Source organism: Ovis aries, chromosome X (assembly GCF_016772045.2).
Source record: "Ovis aries strain OAR_USU_Benz2616 breed Rambouillet chromosome X, ARS-UI_Ramb_v3.0, whole genome shotgun sequence".
In the NCBI taxonomy this organism is placed as follows: Eukaryota; Metazoa; Chordata; class Mammalia; order Artiodactyla; family Bovidae; genus Ovis; species Ovis aries.
This window is the reverse complement of record NC_056080.1, coordinates 77,467,307-77,494,288: the sequence shown is the minus strand read 5'-3', so window position 1 is coordinate 77,494,288 and position 26,982 is coordinate 77,467,307. Positions and strand designations below refer to the sequence as shown.

The 26,982-nt window shown below is 37.5% G+C and overlaps 1 protein-coding gene across 3 annotated transcripts in view; it reads left to right on the top strand.

Moving 5' to 3' along the window:
* The window catches only part of CHM (CHM Rab escort protein), a 249,481-nt gene that overhangs the window by 159,236 nt on the left and 63,263 nt on the right, over positions 1-26,982 (top strand). For all 3 annotated transcript variants that reach the window (XM_042242472.2, XM_004022232.6, XM_060407430.1), the window contains exons 9-12: positions 6,721-6,798; positions 16,554-16,658; positions 17,090-17,153; positions 26,023-26,119. In XM_042242472.2, the coding sequence (XP_042098406.1) occupies positions 6,721-6,798; positions 16,554-16,658; positions 17,090-17,153; positions 26,023-26,119 (344 nt within the window). The remainder of the gene's footprint in view (positions 1-6,720; positions 6,799-16,553; positions 16,659-17,089; positions 17,154-26,022; positions 26,120-26,982) is intronic.

Sequence of the window (26,982 nt, the reverse complement as noted above, 5' to 3'; positions counted from 1 at the left end):
TGAGTGTGAAACTTGCATCAAAAGATCCACTGCACTCGGATACTTGTATCATATAATTTCTTGAATTATCAACAGTGTTGTGCCCTTCCAAGTACATGGTAACTCCTTGAAAGCACAGAAACTAATCTCTTCATCATGTCCTCCCATGTAGAAATTAGTATTAAATAGTAATTTTAAAGGATGGTCAGGAGTTATGGTCACTGAGTTGGTAAGACTTAGCTGACCCTAATAACCACAGCCCAGGTGAAAGAAGAGCACTTCTGCAGAAGCCCTTCAAAGCACTTATTGTACAGCAATACTGTTATCAGACTTGAGCAGTAACATTTGATTGTCACATATTTCAGAGGGGAGACTGTTCTCATGGATAGGTGTATTACCTTAAATTTGTCTTCAGGAAGACATCTTCCTGCTACATCTAGTCCATCAGCAATTCTTGTCAGATTTATGTCTTAACTATGTCTCCAATCTCTCCACTTCATCTCTCTTGCCATGACCCTGCTTCAGACCAGCATCATCTCTCGCTGGTCTATTGCAGACATAAATGGCCTCCCCTTTTCTACTCTTGCCCCGTTGACAATTCTCTCAACAGCAGCCAGGCTCATTTTTTTTTTTTTAATAAAAATCTGATTATGTCACTGGCCTACTCAAAATCTTCTGGTGGTTTCTCATTGTAAAATTTAAAGTCTTCACTCTAACCTTTGAAGCCCTGACTATCTCTGTGACCCCATTTCATGTGATATTTCTCACTAGTCACTATGTTCTAGCCCTGCTGGCTTTCTCTGTCTCTTTCCCTCAAATACACCGAGCTACTCTGCACTTCTACATTTTCAAATTTGCTGTTTCTTCTGCTAAGTATATTCTTCCTCCAGATCTCCACGTGGTTCATTTCTACTTGTCACCTAGGTCTTAACTCAAATGTCAGTGCCTCAAAGAAGAATTATCCTGTCTAATTCTGATTATCCTGTCTAATGTTCAAACCCCTGCATCACCCTCACATTATCCTGTTTTATTGTTTCAGAACATGTCACTATCTTCTGTTACCTTATTTCTTATTTACTGTCTCTGTTGTGCTCTAGATAAGTTGTGTGTCAACAGGGACAGCATTTGTCTTGTTGACTTTTGTATCCCTGATATCCAGAACTACAGTTGATACATAGTAGGCCTAGTTTCATAAATATTGGGGAATGAAGAGGTAAATCTCAGTGCTTATGAGGATCAGCAGTTCTCTTGCAACTGTCACAGTTTCCTCTGGGGAAGGTAGTTGACTTCACCAGGTACCCAAGTTGCTTAAATTGTATTAGAATAAACTACAGGCCTTGAACACCCAGAGGCAGATTGTCATACTCAGTATCAACAACTTCAGATACATAGATGATACCACCTCTAATGGCAGAAAGCAAAGAGGAACTAAAGAGCTTCTTGATGAAGATGAAAGAGGAGACTGATAAAGCTGGCTTAAAACCCAGAAAACTAAGAAAACTCAGAAAACTAAGATCATGGCATCTGGTCACATCTCTGTATGGCAAATAGAAGGGGAAAAAGTATAAACTGACAGATTTTATTTTCTTGGGCTCCAAAATCAGTGGACAGTGACTGCAGCCACAAAATTAAAAGATGCTTGCTTCCTAAAAGGAAAGCTATGTCTAACTTAAACAACCTATTAAAAAGTAGAGACATCACTTTGCCAACATCATTTTGTCCGTATAGTCAAAGCTGTGGTTTTTGCAGTAGTTATATACGATTGTGAGAGTTGGACCATAAAGTATGCTGAGCATCGAAGAATTGAAGCTTTCAAACTGTGATGCTGAAGAAGACTCTTGAGAGTCCCTTGGACAGCAAGGGGATCAAACCAATAAATCCTAAAGAAAATCAATGCTGAATATTCATTGGAAGTACTGATGCTGAAGCTCCAATTCTTTGGCCACCTGATGGGAAGAGCTGACTCATTGAAAAAGACCCTGCTGCTGGGAAAGATTGAGGGCAGGAGGAAAAAGGGGTAACAGAGGATGGTTGGATGGCATCACTGACTCAATGGACATGAGTTTGAGAAAACTCCGGGGGACAGTGAAGGACAGGGAAGTCTGATGTGCTGCAGTCCATGAGGTTGAAGAGTTGGACACGACTTAGTGGCTGAACAGTAACATTCCAACAATGTGAGAGATTAAGTCAACTGTACAGTTAGATGTTGTAGTCCTTGTAAGACCACCCATACTTCGGACACAGTCTACACATTTGGGGTATTCACAAAACCAGTCTCAGTTTTGGTGGTTCATTAGAAGGACTCTCAGAACTCACTAAAAGCTGTTAACCCACAGTTATGCTTTATTGCAGGGAATGGGTATAAATTGAGATCAGTCAAGGGAAGAAGTGTAAGAGTTCAGGGTGGCTACAAATGTCAGGCTTTCAGTTGTCCTTTCCCCATGGAGTTAGGGCAGTATTACTCTCCTGGTATTGTTGTATAGAAGTATTCACAAAGGATGGCTAAACAGGGAAGCTCAGCTGAGCTTCATCTGTCCAGAACTTTCATTGGAGCTCCATCATTCAAGTGTGACTGATTTACCCATGGAGCTGATCTCAGTCTCCAGCCCCACCAGAGGTTAACTGATATCACAGTTCCCAAAGTCTCCATCCTAAATCAAACTTTGATCTTCCTTAGTCTTAGGCTAGTCCTTACTCTAAGACTCTCTGGTATGGCCAGTCCCCACCATAAGTCATATTGTTAAGACTGTCTGGTGACCCAAAGCCTACAGACAAACAAGGACATGTCTTTCAGGCTTGGCATTTCAAGAGCTTAGAAATCACTTCTGAGAGGACAAAGACAAAGGCTAGATGTCTTTATGGGCCAGGTTAAATTATTTATCACACATATGAATATACTATATTTTCTTTGGTTCATTCTCCTCTTGATGGATATTTGGGTTACATGTGATGTATATCAAATAGTACCTATTTATTTAATGAATGAGTGCTTTATGTAATACTGTGTGCCAAGCACTGTGTAGCTTCTTTTCCAATATTAACTCATTTAATTTCCAGAAGAATCCTATATGAGGTAAATACTATTATTCTCATTATACAGATGAAGAAAATAGGATACTGAAAGGTCACATAACTGCAAGATGGACTAGCTGGGATATAAACTCAGACAGTCAGAATACTTTCTCATAACCACTATGATATGCTGTCTAAGAAACAATACAGAAAAAATATATATTTATGCACATCTTTTGTATATATATCTGAGAGTCTGTAAGATTTATACCTAATAGTCAAAATGTTGCACTCTTGATGAAAGTGAAAGAGGAGAGTGAAAAAGTTGGCTTAAAGCTCAACATTCAGAAAACGAAGATCATGGCATCCAGACCCGTCACTTCATGGGAAATAGATGGGGAAACAATGGAAACAGTTTCAGACTTTATTTTTGTGGGCTCCAAAATTAATGCAGATGATGACTGCAGCCATGAAATTAAAAGACACTTCCTCCTTGGAAGGAAAGTTATGACCAACCTAGATAGTGCATTGAAAAGCAGAGACATTACTTTGCCAACAAAGGTCCATCGAGTCAAGGCTATGGTTTTTCCAGTGGTCATGTATGAATGTGAGAGTTGGACTGTGAAGGAAAGGTCCATCGAGTCAAGGCTATGGTTTTTCCAGTGGTCATGTATGAACATGAGAGTTGGACTGTGAAGGAAGCTGAGCGCTGAAGAATCGATGCTTTTGAACTGTGGTGTTGGAGAAGACTCTTGAGAGTCCCTTGGACTGCAAGGAGATCCAACCAGTCCATTCTGAAGGAGATCAGCCCTGGGATTTCTTTTGGAAGGAATGATGCTAAAGTCAAAACTCCAGTACTTTGGCCACTTCATGCAAAGAGTTGACTCATTGGAAAAGACTCTGATGCTGGGAGGAATTGGGGGCAGGAGGAGAAGGGAACAACAGAGGATGAGATGGCTGGATGGCATCACTGACTCGATGGACGTGAGTCTGAGTGAACTCTAGGAGTTGGTGATGGACAGGGAGGTCTGGCGTGCTGCAATTCATGGGGTCGCAAAGAGTCGGACACCATTGAGCAACTGAACTGAACTGAACAGAGGCATATGCATCTTCAACTTTATTAGACATGGCCAAATTATTATCCAAACTGATGTTATTATTATTATTATTATTTTTACTTTACAATATTATATTGGTTTTGCCAAACTGATATTTTAAAAATAATTTTTAAGATATTTTTTATATCTTTCCTAGTCCATGGCTTTTCACTTTCTTTTTTTGTCCAGATATTTATCATTTAAAAATGCTTTTTTCCAACATTTTCTCTACGATTTAGCCTTTTGTATCTTATTTAAGAAATATTTCTTTCCCCTGAACTCAAATATATATCCTCATATATTCTAGAAGCTTTGTCTTTTATATTTATACTTTCATCTACCTGGGATTGATTTTGTATATGGTATAAATCAGTTGTCTCAAAACCACTTGTTCAGTGATCCATTCTTTCCCCACTGGTCTGTAATGCCATCTCTGTCATAATCATTTTCACATACTTATGGGTTTTATATTAAGAGACACCCTGCTGGCTCAGACAGTAAAGCATCTGCCTACAATGAACCCAGGTTCAATCCCTGGGTTGGGAAGATCTCCTGGAGAAGAAAATGGCAACCCACTCCAGTATTCTTGCCTGGAAAATCCCATGGGCAGAGGAACCTGGCCGGCTATAATCCATGGGGTCACAAAGAGTTAGACACTACTGAACGACTTCACTTTCACTTTCATGGGTCTTATATTAGTTTGCTATCACTGCCATAATAAATCACCATAAACTTATTAGCTTAAAACAATGCAAGTCTGTTGTCTCACAGTCCTGGGTGTCTGAAGCCTAAAATGAATAGGCTGGGCTCCTTCTATCTTGGGGCTGTAGGAGAGAATCTATTTCTTGTCTTTTCCAGCTTATAAAAGCCCCCTGCATTCCTTGACTTGTGACCCCCTTTTAGCAGTGGTATGATTCTGACCTCTGCTTCCATCTGTAAATCTTCACTGACTTTGACCTTTCTGCTTCCTCTTTTAAGATACCTTTCTGATGACATTGCATCCACTGGGATAATCTAGGATAATTTCTCCATCTCATGATCTTTAATTTAATCACATCTTCAGAGATCCTCTTGCTGTGTAAGAGAACATATCCACAGGTTCCAGGGATTAGGATGTAGACATCTGTGATGGGAGCATTATTCAGTCTACCACAGTATTCTTCCTGGGCTTTCCATCATTCTTAATGTTTTTAATCCATCCCTTTTTAGTATACTCATTTTAACTATCTGAATAAGGTTTAGTGGAAATCTATTCCTTCTATTTGTTATGTCCGTTAATTCTCACTTAGGATAAGATGCATTTCTTCATCTGTTATTTTAGATTATAAGCTCATCATAAGGAAACTCTGTTTTTGATAATTTCATGTAGCCTGGATTGAGGTCATATTGTTCTAGAAAGTTTTAGCAGTTGCTTCCACAAAATTTCCCAGGGTACTACTGACCCAGGTGGGGCCAGTGGTAAAGATTCAGCCTGCCAATGCAGAAGACACGAGACGTGGGTTCGATCCCTGGGTCAGGAAGATCCCCTGGAGTAGGAAGTGGCAACCCACTCCAGTATTCTTGCATGGAGAATTCCATGGACAGAGGAGCCTAGCAGGTTAGTCTTTGGGGCTGCAAAGAGTCAGACACAGCTGAGCTGTTGAGCACACACACTGGCACAGAGCCATTTTTCATGATGTTTTATTGGTTAGTGAGTGAAGTTGCTCAGTCAGAGTTTCTCAAATCATGTAATAGTGTAATTTCAGATTTCCAGTCTATGTGAGAGAAGACCACTGGTTATAAATACAGAAGAATATACATCCTTGCAGATGGATTCTTTACCACTGAGCCATCATGGACACCTACACAGGGCTTTAGATAAAACCATTTAACATTTTCTCTCTTGTAGTCACAGGATTTTCCCCCTTGATCACCTTTTCACTAAAGTATAGTCCTTTAAGGATCCAGATATTATTAGAGTATATCTCACTACTCTGCTTTCTACTCTACTCTCTCACTACTTTACTCTCTATTCTCTACAGCAAGTAGAGAATTCTCTACTCCCTGCTTTGTTTGAATCCTAAGGCCTCTCCTTTCCCTACATGGGCATTAAAACTCCAGCCCCTAGATTCATGAGTTAGACAAACTCCTTAGAGCTTCTGTAGCATTAACTCCTGTGCTTATTGCTCTGATTTTCAGTTCCTAATTTAGTTTGTGCTTACTTTTATGGTAAGTAAAATTTCCAGAGCCTTCCCAGCTTGTTTTTCCCTTAGCATTTCTTTGTGGTCACTTCTGTTGTGGAGGGGTCTCATCCATCACCTCCTGAGGTTATTTGTAGCCTCTATACCTTAGGTAGTCAGTAGCTGGTTTGGGAATGGGGGATAACTGAGCTTTGCTTATTGATACTTTCAGCTTGGTCACAATTCTAGGTTTTCATGTTGTATTATTAGCACTAATACCTCTGCTGCATTAAAATATTAATCTTATCTCTGAGATATTCTTAATACCATGATAGAAAAGATAATAAATTATCAATATTTTTATTCTCTAAGACCAGTTAAATTTATTAGATGTTAGATATTTTTAAAAACTTTATGTTACCTTAATTTTCAACTCAAGAATTCTAATCCTCATTTTCCTATTCTCTTCCTAGAATGTGTGCAGTGTTTGGTGGAATCTATTGTCTTCGCCATTCAGTACAGTGCCTTGTTGTGGACAAAGAATCTGGAAAGTAAGGATGATATAAGTTACCTTCCTATATTTACACCCCCAAGCACAAGTGAAAAGTGCTAAAAGTCGATTTTTAAAAAAATGATTCTTCAAAGATCCTCCTTGGTATTAATAACATATCAACCTTGATTAAAAGTAATTTGTGTTTAGATCCTCCAGAACAAGGAAAGTGAGTTCAGAATATAGAAACTAAATTAATTTCCCTGCAATATGACTATAGCTCCTGATCATCCAAGCTCAGAAGACAAATCATTTCAGCTGCCGGGGGTGAGTGATGAGTGATGTTAGTTTTCCTTGTGGCCTTACCTCCTCTAATTGATTTTCATCAGATGACAACAAAGCCCTCTGTTATTGCATTTTTAAAAATGGATCTCACCTAAAGACTCATCAGATTAATCTCTGCTGATAATGCATGTCACTCCAAGAGAAAAGACTTTAATGATTTTTAGGTAGATTGTTGTCATAAACTATGCTGCCCTGTTATCTGAGGATGAATTTCTTTACAACCGTATCAGGCCTGCAGGCTGGTTTAGGACTGAAATAAGAATGTACCTACTTTTAAACAAAGCTGAACATGATCTCTTTATCTGTTCATTTTTATATTTAAGATTTATTTTTCTAGGATTTATTATTCAGTTACTAAAATGTGTTCTTGTCTAAATTACACTAAGTAGTATTTTTTTTTTTAATTTCTGGGCTTTACATTTAAATGTAAATGGGTCAACTGCATCAAATTTTAGGAGCTGTTTATTTTTTTATTTTATTTTATTTTTTATTTTTTATTTATTTTTAGGAGCTGTTTAAATTACTATGTATTTTTCTATTTTTAAGCATTTACTGATCCATATCTCTTGTGTGACTGTTTTTAGGGATATATAAAGAAGTAGTATTGTTCAAGTCATAAAATGCCTTAATATCTGGACCTAGAATCTTAAAAATATAAAATTTATTTTTTGTTTTTCCATTTTACAATATTTTTGTATAATCTAAGTAGCATAAAGTGTTAATTTCTTATAGGCCAGTTATAGTGCAATAACTAGTATTTTGAGATATGGTGGAGAACAAATTCAACTAGAATATGTAATATTTAGATAAGCTAAGTAATTATCTAGTGTAAGATAAAATGGACACATGCTTTAAAAGCATATAATTATCTTTAGCACTTTAACAGAAAGGTACTACATAAGTGAAACATTAATAATCTACAGTGAAAAATCTATCCCACAGGCCCAAGATATATTGATACGTGAGGGCTCTCTGGAGGTTCATGAAGGAATAGTTGTCTTTATGATTCTTAGAGTCATTTTCCCTTATGCATTCATTTTGAAGCATGAGTATGTATCCATGATGGAAAGCTAGATAATGAATTACTTGTTTGGTGCTTATTTACTTAGATCCTTTTACCTTTTGGAGGTCTCATTCTAGTCCTACAGGTTACTCTTAGTGACATGAAGAATTTGCATGGCTCGTGTTTGTTTTTTGTTTTTCTTAAAGAATCTGTTAGTACAGTAAAAAGCATCTGTTGCACTAAAGGCTGCATTTACCTTAACTTTGACTTAGTTTTTATTACAAACTCTAAATAAAGGAACTCTTCTTTGTGGTCTGCTGCAGATTTTGGACTGCAACAGATAGCTGAGGGCTCAGGCTCTAAAGACCAAAGTTTGGTAGTTTTCAAATTTTAATGTGTCTGTAAATCACTAGGTAATAGGTAAACTTGTAAAACAAAATGCCCATTTCTGTGCCTCATGCTGGCAGAGTGAAATTGGATAATGTGCTTAGAGTGGAGCCAGGAAATTTGCAGTTTTAAGGAACACCTCCAGCTGAATATTATGTAGGTACTCCTTAGATGAAACTGAGAAACACTGATCTGTAAGGTAAAGTTCAAGATTTAGCCACTGGTACTATGTTCCATGATGGACTAGGCACTCTAGGTCTTAATTCATTTCTTTTGTATCTTTGTAGAAAGACCTTAAACATAATAATTATTCTTTAACAACTCTTAAGGCATGCAATGGTCAGGTAACCCTGGAGTAAAAGGAGACCTGGAACTCTGTCACTGCCATGAGGGACAGTGGGCAAGTCACTTGTCTCTGGGCCAGTTCCTTTGGCTATGAGTTAGATGGACTCTGTGGTAGTTTTCAGGTCTCCTCCCAGATATGACATGCTTTAGTTGAGTTACTGAAAGTACTTAGAAAGTACTTAATTTTTCCTTAGTACTTAGAAATAAATTATCTTAAAGTGTTTTATATGCTCAAATATAGTCCATTCTCACATATTGGATAATCTTCAGTCCAGTGAAAATTTTAAAAAAATGTTAGAACAGGTTGTATGTGTCTATTTTAATGAATGTAAATGAAATCGCAAAATGACTACTGATACTGTTTATTATTACTTTACTAGAATGTCAGTTTTCCAATGACTATCTTTTTATTGTCCATCTTGGGGTGTTTACGATATAGCCATTTTGTATTCTGTGTATGATTCTCATATTGGAAAACTTATTCCAAGCCATAAATATTTATTTTGTTAATAGTGGGACAGTTAAAAATTTGACCTGCATTTATAATATTCATGATATGTAGAGTATTCTCACTATACTAAATTGTATAAGTGATCTTTAAAAAGTTTCTTTTTAAGAAACAACCAGTACTTCAAAACTGTAAATTCATATCTTCACTAAAAATCCATTGTATCAAGTTAAAGATTCTCTATAAGCATCTAAAGCAAGTATTGACTGAAGTTAACTCAGGCTTATTTATCTTTCCCAAATACTATTACTTTGTCATTCAAAATCAAATAACTGAGAGACCTACCAGTAATAGATATTTTGTCAGGATTTGAATATAAATGAGGGATAATTTTTTGAGGGAAAATCCTTGAGTTTATATTTGGGCATATCCAGCATACATTTCTTTTTAAGCAATCCAGGTTGACTCAAACAATTGTTTATTCTGAATTTTATAGGCTTATTAATCAAGGAATTTGCAAACGTTTGCATTTGTCTCATTTGCCTCCTTATGGTTTTAGATTGTCTTGTCTCCCCTATTTTTCTGTATGGAACACTTGGCATCCTCTTTCTTCTTTGGTGTGGTTAAGAGCTACCCATGCTTCAAGTGCCTAGACCTCAGAGGTCTAAGTTTATTTTCTGATCCCACAGACTAGATCAGAACCCTCTGCCAGCCCCGCAACTCAGGTCCCCCCATATGATTGTAAATTACCTGTAAGAAAAGGCAGGATTTCACTGCTATGGTATCCCCAGAATCAAGGCAGGTGCCTATCATCCATTATACTCAATAGGTTTAAGTTAAAAAAATGAAGATTAAAACTTGATGATAGCTTTTTTGTGCTTTTCTTTTCACGTTTCATTGAGGAAAGCAAATAGAAGCATAAATGATCATAGCATTGAGTTTAGCATGGTGATTATACATCAAAGTGTTGTACAAACTTTGAGAGGAGAAATATGAAATATGTAACTAAATTCATACTTATTTTGAGCTATATCTTATTTTTCATTTTTGTTTAATGTACTTTCTTGAGATCCACTTTGACTGTGCTCTCTTGGCTGTGTTATCCTTGACTCTGCTTTCTTAATTTTTAGAGGACGTATGTATCAGGAGTTCTTTTCTATACACTCTCATTAAATTCTAATACTGAAGCCCTCTGTTGACTGTTTTGGGAAACACTGAATGCTGTTGAGCAGCTTTCTTTTCCTTTGTAGGAATGCTGACCATGTAAAACTCCTGTAAATTTGATTTCACCATTTAGCAATGCAGTATTTGATACTAGCGTAGGGTATGGATGACCTCGGCCAGACATGTCTGTAACCAATAGTCTGAATCTAATTACTTCAGCTACTGTTCTTGTGAACTTCAGCTGTCTCACTTACTAGATTTCCTGCTATTACTATTTCTTGAAGATATCTTGTTTTTTTTTTCTAATGTCAGGAATAACTGTACCTTTCCCAGGTATTTGGAAGTTAGTAATAAATAGTATGTTAGACTCAGGGTGAGGTGACTGATTCTTAACACCATTTTTCATTAAATAAGAAAATTGCTGAATTTCGTATTTTATTATGTCTCATTTGCAAGATGGTAGTAGTAATATTCTAGCTATTTAACCTCTACCAATCACATGCTAGTTGCTATGGGGATAAAGAGATGAATAAAACATGAATCTTGCCCTTGTGTATAAAGATTATAGGCTCTGAAGTCATGTAGGCCTAGATCTGTGCCCTGGCTTCCCCACTTACTAGTTGAGTGAACTTTAGCAAGTTGTTTAACTTCTCTTTGCTTCAGTTTCTTTATCTTTCAAGTGGGACACAACAGTACTTATCTCATTTGGTTATTATGAGTATTAATTGAACAGATAAAGTGTGTAGAATCCATATAGCAAGAGCTTAGTACCTGTTAGCTAATAGTAGTTTTTAATGTAATTGGATACTTTGGAATCCCATAGAGGAGATATATTGGGAAGATCCTTCTGTGCTATGTTAAGGAGTTCAGATTATAATTAATGGTATTTCAGATTATAATGTAGTTTTTTTTAATTTATTTTTTATTGAAGAATAATTTCTTTACAGAATTTTGTTTTCTATCAAACCTGAACATGAATCATCCATAGGTATACATATATCCCCTCCCTTTTGAACTTCCCTCGCCATCCCACCCCTCTAGGTTGATACAGAGCCCCTATTTGAGTTTCCTGAGCTGTACAGCAAATTCCCGTTGGCTATCTATTTTACATATGGTAATATAGTTATAAATGGGTGAATAACAAGATTAGAGTTGTTACTTTTACATTCCATTTCTGTAATTAGAAGTGATTTGGATGAAGCACTGTGATGGAAAGACATTCTTTACCTGCAAAATCAGAGATTCTGTAATCTTTGTTTCTGTTTCTGCACTATTCACATACATTGAATACTTCCATCATCCATCATGTATTCAGTCATTCATGCACAGTTGTCATCTGTGTGCCAGGCACCGGAGGTATAGCACAACACAAGATAATCATGGTCTTTGTTCTCATGGAGCTTAGAGTCTACTGGGGTACATTAAAGAACAAGTAAATTAATTAGATAATTATACATTAAAATCTGTTCAATATGCAGATCTGGCTCTGTCCTTCCCTATGTAAAAAGCTTCAGTGACTTTATATCACTTCAGTATGAAGTCTAAGACCCTTTAACATGACACATGAGACTCTGGGGTCTGACCTTTGCCTGCCTCTCTCAGTTCATCTGTCTTCCCTCCCTATTTGGTTCCTTGTACTTCTCTTACTTGCCTCTGTTCCCCTGCAAGTGCTGAGCTTCTATTGAAATGTTCTTATTTGCTTGCTTTAACTGGTTTTAACTGCTTTTAAAGCAGCTAATGTATCACTTCCTCCAAAGAACATTCCCTAATACTCTGCTGCTCCCCCCACCACCAAGCTTTCACCTCTTAGAACAGTGCTTGGTACATGGTTGTTATGCCACACATATATGGCATAAACATTATGTTTAACAAATAAACTACCAGCATGCTAACAATCCATTCATTATCTTATTAATTTTAACAAGAGTCTAGGGCAGTGTCAGTAGAGATGTTGAGGAAAGGCTAGTTTCAAGAAGTTTTTATAAGGTGAAATCAAAATTGAGTAGCAGATTAGATGTGGGAAAAGAGATTTCTAAGCTAAGGAAACTCTAGTAACTGCTGGTCATGCCATTAACTGAGACAGGGTTTCCAAGAAGGGAAGCAGGTGAGGAACCATGAAGAATTCAGGTTTGGGGCATGCTAGGTTAAAAAGGCATTTGGAGTCTCTCCAGAAAAAAAAGTAGATAATAGTTAAAAATATGAATACAGAGCTTGGGATTGATTACAACAAGAGCCAAGCCATAGGTTTGGAGTTATAATCATGTTTGAGACTGTTGGAGTAGATATTTACCCAAGAAAAATGAGTAATAGGTGTTTTGGAATGGTTTCATTGAAAAGGTGGCATTTGAAATGATATGTTTGAGAAAGCTTGAAAAGGCATAGTGAGCAGGGGGGATTATTTTGTTTCCTTCACTTACTGGGAATCTTCTAATCCCTTTAATTAATGTATTATAGAGAATGGATACCTGTTTTAATATTTTTATCTCCTGGACCAAATTCCAGATAAAGAGTTTTCATCTTGCTGATTCTTTTCTTTCTTACCATAATTTTGCTATTTGTGCCCTCATGTTATTGAACCAAGAACTGCATAACTGTTGTGATTTAGAAAGCTCAACTCTAGAAATGTTCTGTCTGGCTTCACTGATTCTTATGATCAGCTTAGTCATTGCACCCTGTAACTGGGAACTCCTATCATGTTCCTCCTCAATTTACTATTTATGGGGCTCAGCAAAGTCCTCAACTAAATTCAGAATGCTGTTAATCTTTAATGGCTTCTTCAAGTTCATGTTGGAGGGGTGAACAGAGGCTATTTTAATGTCTTTTTGTTGTTTCCCATTACTTGAATGTCATAATTTTTATATTAATCTTTATAATGCAAAGTCTAAGTCTAGGTCCCAAATCTGTATTTCTTTCCTCATTGTTCTCCCAATTAGGCCTAATATATGACAGTAAGTATCTGAGGGGAAAACAGATCTTATCACTTACTTAAATGTGTCTTGGTTTGAACAGCTTTGCTCAGGCCTAGAGCCTTAGTACTTTAGCATGAGACTGTCAGGTAAGTTGTATTGTTATCATCTCTCAGGCTGACTAGGCATATGTGACTGTCACCTCAATTTCTGCAGAAATCAGTATTTTTTTCTATAGCAATAATCTTGACTTTCCACCTAGGATAGTGTAAAGATACAATAGTAGCTGTGACACACTCCATGGTGATTCTTCCCTGGGATTTGGGAGCTTATCAGAATCTCCAGGGGTACTTATAATTTGAAAAAGTCCCCCAGGTGTGATTCTGATTTGCTTCCTTCTCCTCCTCCTCCTCCTGTGAGAACCACTTTTTAATCCAGAAGCTTCAGCATAGATAGGCACATTTATTTGCATATTATCCTTGCATAGTTGAGCTCCCCAGTCTCCATACCCATCCTTCCCTTCTGAATGATCCCCAGTAGTGCTAATACCATAACTTATGAAATCACTGTCTGCCTTTCACCAAAGCTATAGCTATCACAAAAGCAGCCCAGTTAGTGTTTGGAAACCTATAAGCAAGGAGGTCTCCACAAGCTTCAGGGCCAGGTTTAATTATGTGGTTTACTTAAATGGGAGCCCTTTGCAAAGACTTAGATTGGAGTCCAAGGTTTATACTAATATCACTCCCTCTTCCCATTTATGGTGAAAATGTTAAACTCTACACTAACATGGAAAGAATTTCAGGGTGATCACCGGTATATCCACAACTTAGATTCTACAATTAACATTTTAACATGCCTGCTTAATCATATGTCTACCCAAATGTTTATCCCTCTGTTCACCTATTCACCATTTCACAGTAAATTTCTCAGTAAATTCCAGATAGCAGTACAATTTCCCCTAAATACTTCAGTATGTGTATCATTAACTAGAGTTTAATATTTGTTTATAGCTTTTTCTTCTGATATAAAATTTACATGTGGTAAAGTACCCAAATATTAAGTGCTCATTACCTGAATGTTGACAAATGATAAATCTGTATAACCTGAATCCTTGTCAAAATACAGAAGATTTTAACAGCCTCTTTTTTTCTGCCCAGATTATTCCCTCTTAACTTTCTATAGTCTCTGAGTTAAAGGTAAGAAAGAGGCTTGTCAGTGTTTGCAGGACAAATAGGGATTGATGCTTCATGATGGATCAACAGATTTCTCTTTTCCCTTGCCAAAGTGGCTTGTGTTTTAAATTGTGTATGAATGTTTTAAAACAGAAGACTTGAAGGAATTCTCTGGCAGTCCAGTGGTTAGGGCTTGCAGTTTTCACAGCAGGGGCCCTGGTTCGATCCCTGCTTGGGGAACTAAGATCTTACAAGCCACATGTCATGGTCCAGAAAAAGAAAAAAAAATTAATAAAAACATAAACCAGGAGACTAACTTGCCTTTCTGATTTTGCTGCTAAGTCACTTCAGTCGTGTCCAACTCTGTGTGACCCCATAGACGGCAGTCTATCAGGCTCCCCCGTCCCTGGGATTCTCCAGGCAAGAACACTGGAGTAGGTTGCTATTTCCTTCTCCAATGCATGAAAGTGAAAAGTGAAAGGGAAGTAGCTCAGTCGTGTCCAACTCTTCGCGACCCCATGGACCGCAGCCTACCAGGCTCCTCTGTCCATGGGATTTTCCAGGCAAGAGTACTGGAGTGGGGTGCCATCGCTAAGTACTTATTTTTTAAAATAGATATAAATACTTTAGTTAGTTAAGTATTTTATAAAGCAGGAGCTCTAGTTTGATGAAATGTGAGGCAATATGCATAGAAATATAACTGAGGAAGAGAAAGGAAGTAGAAGTGATATGGGAAAAAATCACATAAATATTGATATATTTAGTAATATATAGCCAATTGATTAAAAATATATGTATCTAACATTACAAGATATAGTTCAGCCTGATGGCAGTGTCATGCCATTTATTCAAGAATATCAGCATATCATAATCTGCCTTTAGGAAAATACACATTAAATTCCTTTCACTATTGGTCTTGGGTATTTGTCATTTTACTGTTAATGCCTTTATGCCTGTTAAATAGCTCTTTTTAAAAAATAGCTCTTATTTAGGGTAGCATATTTTAATTTGTGCTAATATATTTTAAATATGGCATCAGTTTGAAATTACTTGTTTGCATTTTATGAGGAGTAACACATAAGTGTTTTTCAAATAAAATAATTCTAGTCTCAAAAGGAAAGCTATGACAAAGTAAATTGTGTTATTTCCATAATAAAAATATATAGGAAACATGCAGACATTTGCATATAGTTCCTGAAATATTGCATACTGTCTTTGTCAGTGCTGGTAAATCCATTTCAAGGATGTTGCCCTTAGTCCATTAGTTTGGATAATGAACCCTATAAAGTACATTTATAACTTGTGGCACTGCAAGGAGATGGATTCTAATTTTCATCGTTTTATCTAGACACACTGAGAGAAGGTCAATGGAGGGTTCTATATGATTCATTGTCCCAACACATATCAGATGACAGAGACCTGATAATGTCCATGCATAAGTGTTTTCTTTATTTGGAAACAGCACTTGAAAACAGTCTTTCTATGATCATCCTCTGAAGTAAAGTGGAAACAGATATTAAAAAAGCTCTATCCCTCCCCCCATTTTTTTTGGTTTAAAACATTATCACACTTGTTGCAAAATAGCTATTCTTGAACAAAAGAGAAAGCGACACTTAACAGAAAAACAAGCCTTTAGTGGCTTTCATAGGCTGTAAATAATATAACAAGATACTTAATCAACTTTTCCTCCCCCTTTTCTTAGATCTGTTAAAAAAAAAAGCCTAAACAAAGAAAAATCTTCTATGTTCTTAAACATTAGAAAAGCTTATAGCATAATAGTTGTCCTAACTTTCCTCTATTAATAGCATTCAAAATAAATATTTAAGTTCTAGTCCACACTTAATAGTTTAAAATGATTCAAAATAGCAACAAAAATATATATTCTGCAGTTTAAGTTTTGTGTCAAAAATGTGTACTTGTGGGCAATTTTAAAATCTTTTCACAAATTAGTTTTAGATTCAGGATTGGTAGCTAGCTGATTATGTTCATTTTCTTTATTATGTAATCATCAATGATAACTTTTTTCTGTGCTTATCTTCTTTGTAGATGTAAAGCAATCATAGATCAGTATGGTCAGAGAATAATCTCTAAGCATTTCCTTGTGGAAGACAGTTATTTGTCTGAGAACACATGCTCACATGTGCAATACAGGTAAGGCACCCCTCCAGCCACTCTGCAAGGGAAGGTAAAACTTAGGGAAATTCATCTGTGTGGTTACATTGACAGTTCTATATGGTTCTGTTCTTTAAGTAAGATGCAGATGTATACCAAACCAAAGATATATTCAGTGTGTTACCACTGTTTTCTTATAAGGTTTCTTTCTGGTTTGAAGGGAACCTAGCCTAATGTTGACTCCATTGCATCAGCTGGGGTCTGTCTGCAGGTCACACATCCTCCTTTCCTGAGCCAAGAAAAGATTAAAGCAGAACTTGACTTGGTTTGGGGAGGTGACACTTTTATCATGACTTAAATCTTTCAAACATGGTGGTCATATATGGTGGTCATATATGGTGGTCATATAGCTATATAAATGAGATTTATCCATGGAATCTGAGTCATTGATTAACTTTTCTGCATTACAGGCAGATCTCCAGGGCAGTCTTGATTACAGATAGATCTGTTCTCAAAACAGATTCAGATCAACAGGTAATTCTATTCCTGTTCTTGTTGGTAACGTGTTGCTAACTTAATCTACATGGTAATATGTTGTAAATTAATACAGGTAAAATAAAATATATTAAAAAATATGTGCTAATAATACATTTAATGCATTTTAAAAATACATAATGGCAATTATATAATAATTTTGGTTTCTTAAAGATATCCTTCCAGTGGAACAACTAACTGTATCTTATGTAACAGATTTATTCTAGGAATATTGAAATCATCCTAATTTTTTTTTTTACAACTATGAAATTGAAATTATATTATTATGGGAAGAAAAGCATTTAGAAACATTTAAAAATCTTGGATGTGATGAGGATGATATGGTTAGATAGCATCACTAACTCAGTTAACGTGAATTTGACCAAACTCTGGGAGATAGTGAAGGACAGGGAAGCCTGGCATGCTGCAGTCCATGGGGTTGCAAAGAGTTGTACATGACTTAGCAACTGAACAACAACAACAGAAATCTTGAAGGAAAAGGCTTAATGGTAACCAGTCCTATAGCAGTAGTGGTAAGTTCACTGTTAGAGGCCTAGTGTGAATGAGCATCAGCATGCATTTTCAATTCAGGCTTTCCTCATCACCATGGTTCATTTTGGTACCCTCTTTCTCCTCATAACCACTGATTCCATCAGCGGAATCTTTATACCTGTGGTTTTTTCTTAATCTGAACATGTAAATTCCAAAAGAATGCCCCCTTCTCCTTCTGACAACAGTTTACAGGACTGATAAAATCAGCTTACTCAGTAAGCATGAATGTTAGATCTAACATGTATGCTACTGCTTAAGATAGGTTCTGAAATTTCCTTAAGTTGGAAACTTTCTATTTTATTAAACAAATATGTTAGTTTTAAGTGTGGGTGCAAATTATTTCATTTAATCATTCAACAGAGAGTGAGTACTTTTCACATGTCAGCCGGTGTGCTAGATTCTGGGGAGACAGTGCTGACCATGATACCATCCGTCCCCTCATAGCTTGCAGTCTGTAGGATAGAGATTGTCTTGTTAAGTTGCTAAGTCATGTTCAAGTCTTTTTCAACCCCATGGACTGTATCCCACCAGGCTCCTCTGTCCATGGGATTCTCCAGGCAAGACTACTGCAGTGGGTTGCATGCCCTCCTCCAGGGTATCTTCCTGACCCAAGGATCAAACCTGTGTCTCCTGCTTGGCAAGCAGATTCTTTACCACTGATTACTCCTTAAGAGTAAGGGTGTAGATCCTTCAGGGGGAATGAGACAGGCTGAGATGTGGGACCCTTTGCTGCAGTGCTTGCACGTGGACACACCTCTTCTTGATCAGCACAAATTGCTATCACTGGGGGGAAACTAAATTAAGCACATGCTCTCTCTGTATTATTTCTCAAAACTGCAAGTAAATCTACAATGATCTCAATGAAAATGTCAATTAAAAACAAAACATCAAAAGAAAACAAAACAAAAAATATACTTCAGATGGTGTCTTTTCTGCTTAAAATCCTTTCGTGATTTCCTATTATGCCCAGAATAAAATTCAGACTTCTCTCTTAAAAAAAGAAAAATACAGAGAGACTATATGGGGCTAAACTGTGTTCATACACAGTTGGGACAATTTCTGGATCCAAAAGATACAAAGAAACCAAAAAACCCAACTGCTACTTTTGAAGAGCCTGGAGCAAACACAAGGTGTTGGGAGCAAAAGCAGGGTACTGAGCATGCCCCATGCATACAATGAAACATAGAGATGGACAGTTCGGTTCAGTTCAGTTGCTCAGTTGTGTCCGACTCTTTGTGACCCCATGAATCGCAGCACGCCAGGCCTCCCTGTCCATCACCAACTCCTGGAGTTCACTCAGATTCACGTCCATCGAGTCAGTGATGCCATCCAGCCATCTCATCCTCTGTTACCCCTTCTCCTCCTGCCCCCAATCCCTCCCAGCATCAGAGTCTTTTCCAATGAGTCAACTCTTCCCATGAGGTGGCCAAAGTACTGGAGTTTCAGCTTTAGCATCATTCCTTCCAAAGAAATCCCAGGGCTGATCTCCTTCAGAATGGACCGGTTGGATCTCCTTGCAATCCAAGAGACTCTCAAGAGTCTTCTCCAACACCACAGTTCAAAAGCATCAATTCTTTGGTGCTCAGCCTTCTTCACAGTCCAAGCAAAACACCTAAGCCACTTTTCTGGCCACGTCTCCTGCATTGCAGGTGGATTCATTACCACTGAACCACCAGGGAAGCCTGCGGATACAGATACAGACAGATAAATAGGAAGGACAGTTCAGCATGGCAAGTGTGAACAAGAAGTTGTAAAATCGTAGCACTCATCATACTGTCCTGTAATTGCCAGTTTACTTGTCTATCTCCCAGTAAACCATAACCTTTGTGAATGGGTTGAAGAGTGACAGAGGCAGAAAAGTGAAGAGAGCAAACAAAGACACTTCTGAAGAAGCTAAGCTCGGAAGAGCAAGAGAGAGGACAGTGATCTCTGCTGAGGGATGTGGAAGTGAAGAGAGCATTTCTTTGAAGTGTTACAGTGTATTTCAGCTGATGAGAATGGGGTCAGCAGAGGAGAGGTTGAAGATTCCCAGAAGAAAAGGAAGATAACTGATGCAGCACGGTCCAGATAAAGGCTAGGGGAGATGAGATTCAGAGAATAGGTGAGAAACATTGTCCTTAGATGGGATATGTGACACTTTGAAATAGGAGGGTTAATGCATGAACACCTTGAACTGCATGCACAAATTCTGGTAATGCATTTCTCATTTTTGTTCTGTTACAGATATTTTCTAATTTTCCTTTTTATGACTTCTTAGATACACCCATCATTTAAAAATGGACATTTAATTTTCAAATATGTGTTTTTAAAATTTTATGTATTTATTCATTAATTTTTTGCTGTGCTGGGTCTTTGCTGCTGCATGTGGTCTTTCTCTAGTTTCAGTGAGTGAGGGCTGCTCTCTAGTTTTGGTGCATGGGTTTCTCATGGCTGTGGCTTCTCTTGTTGTGGGCCACAGGCTCTAGGGTACAGGCTCAGTAGTTATGGTGCATGGGCTTAGTTATCCCGCAGCATGTGGAATCTTCCAAGACCAGGGATCGAACCTGTGTCCCCTGCATTGGCAGATGGATTCTTAACCACTGGACCACCAGGGAGGTCCTACATGGTGTTTTTAAAGTATCTTTGGTATTAATTTCTCATTTATTCTCTGCTTTATATCTGCTTTATTCTCTGCAGTCACCGTGTGTATTTTTTCAGTCTTTTAACTTCATTGAGGCTTTCAATGGCTAAGTCAAAGATCTCTCTTGGTAAATGTCACACTGTGCTTAAAAATATGTGGCTTATTTCCAAATATCTTTTGATATTGATTTCTGGCCTATTTTCACAGTGATAAGAGAACAGACTCTGTGCGATTTTAATACCTTTAGACTATAAAACTTTGCACCTTGTTTTATGTCCCTGGATATGTTTCAGTGTCTCCTAGTTTATAGTCTGAGGGAACTTGAATAGAATTTGTATCTTGCTGTTGTGTGAAAATTGTATAAATGTTAATTATAGTGAATTAGTTCATGGTGCTTTTCCTTCTACTTTTCTGTATATTCATTTTCTTAATTTTTGAGAGTTTGATATTGAAACTCCAACCAAAAATCTTAATTTATCTACTTAAATATTTGTAATATAAAGTAGAACTGTATGTAACTTTCTATTTTCCGTATCTACTATAAATGTGTTATCATTCTTTCATAATTTAAAAAATAAAGAGAAAAAAACTAACACAGAATTAAAATTTTTTTAAAAAGGGGAAAAAAAGAATGAATCTGTGAACATTTGTAAACTTGGGAGTTCCTATCCAGTGGGTTCTATTTTCTTTTAAAAGTTGCAAGGTGAGGTCGTCTCCTGAGAATAGGGGTGTGAGTATGGGAATGGGTCAGAGCTCAAGGAAAGGAGTAAAATAATCACTGTGGAAAGTGACCTATCTCATGGTCAGATGACTGGGCAGTGTTGAGGGGTCCAGCTGAGTCTGGAGGTCATGGGTTTACAGTAACATTAATCTGCTCTGATCCTTTCAGCTCTTTCATTCTTTTACCCACACCCAGCCTGCTCATTGACAGGTTAAGAGAGACCTACAGTTCCTTGTTCCCTCTGTTTCCTCCCAGATTACCAGCTCCCTTCTGCCCTCTTCCTTTTCCATGTCCTAGATCACATGGTAGATCTTACGAACTGCTCTTCCTTCAAAACCTTCAATTCCCATGTAATGTTCTTCTGTACCCACAGAGGAAAGTCCCATCCCTGGATGAAGCTCAGATCTACACTTGGAACACTAAGGGCTGATTGGGAAAACTATACAACCAGATAGACTGGCACTACCACAGTGTTGGTGGTACCAACCTCATCTAGCAGAACCCTGAATACCTACCAACAGCTGGCTCCTCACTGGCCTCAGACAGCTCCCTCTCCCCTCAGAGCTAGTCTTAAGTTTTCACTATTTTTACCCACCCTTAGCCCTCTAACTTCTCCCCCGTCACTTTGCTGAAAAAAGTAAGGACACCTCCAAAGCACAGTGGCCCTTGATCTCCTGCCTCACCACCCACAACTTACATACACAAGCATAGAGACTAATGAGGGAGCTCCCCTCCTTATCCATTGCCAATCCCTTTTACAAGCACCCTTGGCACACGCATGTGCCCACACCACCCTGTATGCCTGCTCTGTCTCCTACATCTTCAGCCTCTCCCCACTATTGGCACCTTACCCTCAACCTGTACACATGTATTAGCATTTTCTGTTCCAAAAACTTAAAAAAAAAAAAGAAAGAAAAATGCTCTTTGTGTCTGTACCTATTTGTAGCTAATATCCAATCTCTCCCCTGCCCTTATCAATATTTTTGAGATGGTATCTCTGCTTGCTGCCTTCAGCTCCTTACCTCTCATTATTTCTAAACCAACCTGGCTCCTACTATCAAATTCCTACTACAGCTTCTCTTTGTAAGTTTATTAATAACGTCATACTAGTCAGGACCACAGGACATTTTTGGGTTTTGTTTCCTAAGTATTTTCTGGTATGTTTGACAGTGTTGACAGTTCCCTTTCTCTTGAAACTCTACTCATTTGGCTATCATTGACACTTTGTTCTCCTGGTTCTCCTCATAACTGTCTGGCTATTTCGTCTTGGCTTCCTCTGTGGGCTCTATCCTCCTCTTAAATATCAGGCCACCTCAGAGTTCTGAGTACAGTCTACCATACCTCTTATTCTGCATGCTTGCCACTTGACTCCATGTACTTTTATGATTTCCAACTCTGCATAGCCTTCCATGTCTATATCTCCTGGGACTGTTAGCCCAAAGGCCAAATTTCCTACTGGACATCTATCCCAAGGACCCCTCAAACTGAACATACTCAGAGCTGAACTCACCATCTTCCCTCTCAAAACTGCTCATCCAGTGCTTCCTAGTTCCATGAAAGCTCTGACGTTCTTCCAACATCTGCTCCCATCTCAGACATGTGACCCTCCAGGTCCTTGTCAGTATACTTCCTAGAAGTTGCACTAGTCTGCTTTCCTCTTGGTCCTTCTTCTCACTGCTCTGGTTTCAGAGCTCATCACCTCTTCCTTCTACCTGATTGCCCTGCCTCTCATCTTGTCTCCTTTAAATCTGTTCTCTTAAACACCATCAGAGAGATCAGTCTAAAATGTGTATCTGGTCTGCCGTTTTTTGTTTGCTGTATGTTTTCTTTTTTCTCTTTTTAAATTTTTGAATCATAAATAAATTGATGAAACTTAGAGGAAAGAGTGGTGTGATCACTCACCTAGAGCCAGACATCCTAGAATATGAAGTCAAGTGGGCCTAGGTAGCATCACTACAAACAAAGCTAGTGGAGGTGATGGGATTCCAGTTGAGCTATTACAAATCCTAAAAGATGATGCTGTGAAAGTGCTACACTCAATATGCCAGCAAATTTGGAAAACTCAGCAGTGGTCACAGAACTGGAAAAGGTCAGCTTTCATTCCAATCCCAAAGAAAGACAATGCCAAAGAATGCTCTAACTACTGCACAATTGCACTCATGTCACACGCTAGTAAAGTAATGCTCAAAATTCTCCAAGCCAGGCTCCAGCAATACATGAACCATGAACTTCCAGATGTTCAAGCTGGTTTTAGAAAAGGCAGAGGAACCAGAGATCTAATTGCCAACATCCACTGGATCATGGAAAAAGCAAGAGAGTTCCAGAAAACATCTATTTCTGCTTTATTGACGATGCCAAAGCCTTTGACTGTGGATCACAACAAACATTGGAAAAGTCTTCAAGAGATGGGAATACCAGACCACCTTACCTGCCTCCTGAGAAATCTGTATGCAGGTCAAGAAGTAACAGTTAGAACTGGACATGGAACAACAGACTGGTTCCAAATTGGGAAAGGAGTACTTCAAGGCTGTATATTGTCACCCTGCTTATTTAACTTATGTGCAGAGTACATCATGTTAAATGCCGGGCTGGATGAAGCACAAGCTGGAATCAAGATTGCCAGGAGAAATATCAATAACCTCAGATACACAGACCACCCTTATGGCAGAAAGTGAAGAAGAACTAAAGAGCCTCTTGATGAAAGTGAAAGAGGAGAGTGAAAAACCTACCTTAAAACTCAACATTCACAAAATGGATATCATAGCATCTGGTCCCATCACTTCATGACAAATAGATGGGGAAACAGTGGAAATGGTGACAGACTTTATTTTGGGGGCTCCAAAATCACTGAAGATGGTGATTGCAATTATGAAATTAAAAGACGCTTCCTCCGTGGAAGAAAAGCTTTGACCAACCTAGATAGCATATTAAAAAGGAGAGATATCACTTTACTGATAAAGTGATAAAGGTCCATATAGTAAAAGCTCTGGTTTTTCCAGTAGTCATGTATGGATGTAAGAGTTGGACTATAAAGAAAGTTGAGCACTGAAGAGTTGATTTTTTTTGAATTGTGATATTGGAGAAGACTTGAGAGTCCCTTGGACTGCAAGGAGATCAAACTAGTCAATCCTGAAGGAAATCTGTCCTGAATATTCATTGGAAGGACTGATGCTGAGGGTAAAACTCCAATACTTTGGCCATTTGATGTAAAGAACTGACTCATTGGAAAAACTCTGATGCTGGGAAAGATTGAAGGCAGGAGAAGGGAATGACAGAGGATGAGATGTTTAGATGGCATCACCAACTCAATGGACATGAGTTTGAGCAAGGTCTGGAGTCGGTGATGGACAGGGAAGCCTGGCTTGTTGCAGTCCTTAGGGTCTCAAAGAGTTGGACACGACTGAATGACTGAACTGAACTGAGAGGAAAGAGTAGTTGTTAGTTTAGGTACATTTTATGAAAGGGTTATTCAAGGATTGAAGGAATTACCTTTTGATGGCTTTTATAATCTCTCTGTGATTTAAGTTATTTACCTTTTCAAGAGTTGAGACAGAAGACACTGTGGTAGGGGGTCACTGATTATACATGATAGTCGTCAGAAACAAAAGAAGTACTTAAATGTTTGTCCAATCCTTAAGACACCTTTTCAGTTATATACATGTTTTTAGTCATAATTGTTTGATAATAATTATGCAACATTAGGGGCTTCCCACATGGCATGGTGGTAAAGAATCCTCCTGCAATGCAGGAGATATAGGAGATATGAGTTGGATCCCTGGGTTGGGAAAATCCTGAAGGAGGAAATGGCAATGCATTCCAGTATTCTTACCTGGAAAATCCCAGGAACAGAAGAATCTGGTGGACTACAGTCCAGAGTCTCAGAGTCGGGCATGACTGAGCACACATGTACACAACATTAGATCCATGTTTTACTGGCTCCTCTCTCTTTAATGCTTCAGTATGACATTTTTTTATCATAGCAGCAAAAGGAGTTGAGGAATATGGAGAACACAGTTTTTGAGACATTGTAAATCTCCAAATGTATATACAGGTAGTGATAGTAAGAAGGTCATGATTATCAAAAAAATTTTATTTTTAGAACTTAAAAGCATTTCCTCTGTTGGCTATCATTATGATGTTTCCAGTTAAAATCTAAATGCTCACAAGTAAAATTACAAGGCTTTATTTTTTGGCAGTATTTCCTATACAAAACAATATATTTTCCTCAGATTGAAGATTAAATTGAGAATTGGTATTGAAGTTTTGGTTCTGGAGAGAAATGTTTACCTGATGGTAATTTAAAGTTTTTTAAATATAAAGCTGTATAGCATATTAGTGGTTCCTAGCACAGCATTCTGCATATTAATGGAGTCCTTAAATTAATTTGAAGCTATTCATTTTGAAATATTTTGGTATTTGTTTAGCTGTACTTTGGTATATGTTGACATATGCTTTGCTTGTTTTAGTATCTTTGCATTTTTTTTTAGGTAACATTTCAAATTTTTAGTACTCTATAACTTCTATTCTTAGCCATTATGAATAATCAAAATTAATTTAATGTGCTGTGATTGAAACAATGAAGTGCATACAATTCAGAATAATGAATTGTCCTTTTATTGTGCCTTTTTTGGGGGGGGCACAATAAATTGTTTAAACCTTTGGAACAAATGAAGTAATTAATCACATCTTTTGAAAATATGTAGTAAGTGAAAGATTTAATAAATATTAAAGATAATTTGAAATATTCATTGTCCATGAATTTTAGGACTGCAATATATATCATGTATAAATATATCAATAATTTGAAACATGTGCATGCTTTATATTTCAAATTTTGTTCTAAAATTCAATCCCACCAGCTAAAGGTTTTCAAACATCAATGAGTGTTTGAAAAAAGACACTCAGTTTGCTCTAATGATAAAAGAATGAAAATGAGATCTAACAGCTATGTCTGATATTTTGTTTCTGCTTTTTAGATTTCCATTTTGACAGTGCCAGCAGAGGAACCAGGAACTTTTGCTGTTCGAGTCATTGAGTTATGTTCATCAACAATGACATGCATGAAAGGCTCATGTAAGCACAGTAGAGTCTGGTAGTTGTCTTCTGTGTTTGTTTAGAAAGTAAAGGGGGACAGCTATTCTTATGGTTGTGAGGATTTAATACAGTTTTGCTACATATATATATTTTTTAATTCATAGTATTTGTTCATATCATGTAAGTCATAGAGTAAGTCATTTCATACCTTCCCCTTGCCTCTGAACATTTCTAAAACTAAATCTTCACATGCACCGTTGTTAAACTAGCTATCTGTTCTTCTACCTGTGTGTATCAAAATTTCTGTCTCAACACAGTCAGTTATCATGCTGCCTACAACATATTTCTTAAAGATGTTTCAGTAAGTAAAATAAGCAAGTGTACATTGGCCATCACTATGCCTAGACCTAAACTGCATATTCATAGGGATTATTAAGGAACAGTTGACATTCCCGATCTGAAGTATTCATAGTCTTACTGCACATCCAATGAAACAAGACAATATTAGCTGAGTGCAGTGTGCTCTGGTAGGCATATCAGGGTAGCTAAAGATGAATACAACATAGGCCCTGAATTTGGGGGACTCCCAGTCTAGTGGGACAGATATGACAAATACTGAAGTAGCTGTAAGAGGCAGATTATTAAAATATCACAAGAGAGGTACTGACAAATTAGGCTCTAGATAGTCTTAGAAGGAAAACATAACAGTATCATTAGCTACGATTATTTTAAATTCTGTAAACTTATATTGAGTTTTACTACAACTGTTAACATGAATTGTGAAAAGCTGAAGACTAATCTGATTTGACTATGCTTACAAGTGTAGGACTATTGCTTCCTAAAAGAAGGTAAAAACATGGTCAAAGAGAAGTGGGAGCATGATGCCAACAGGGAGAAGCAAG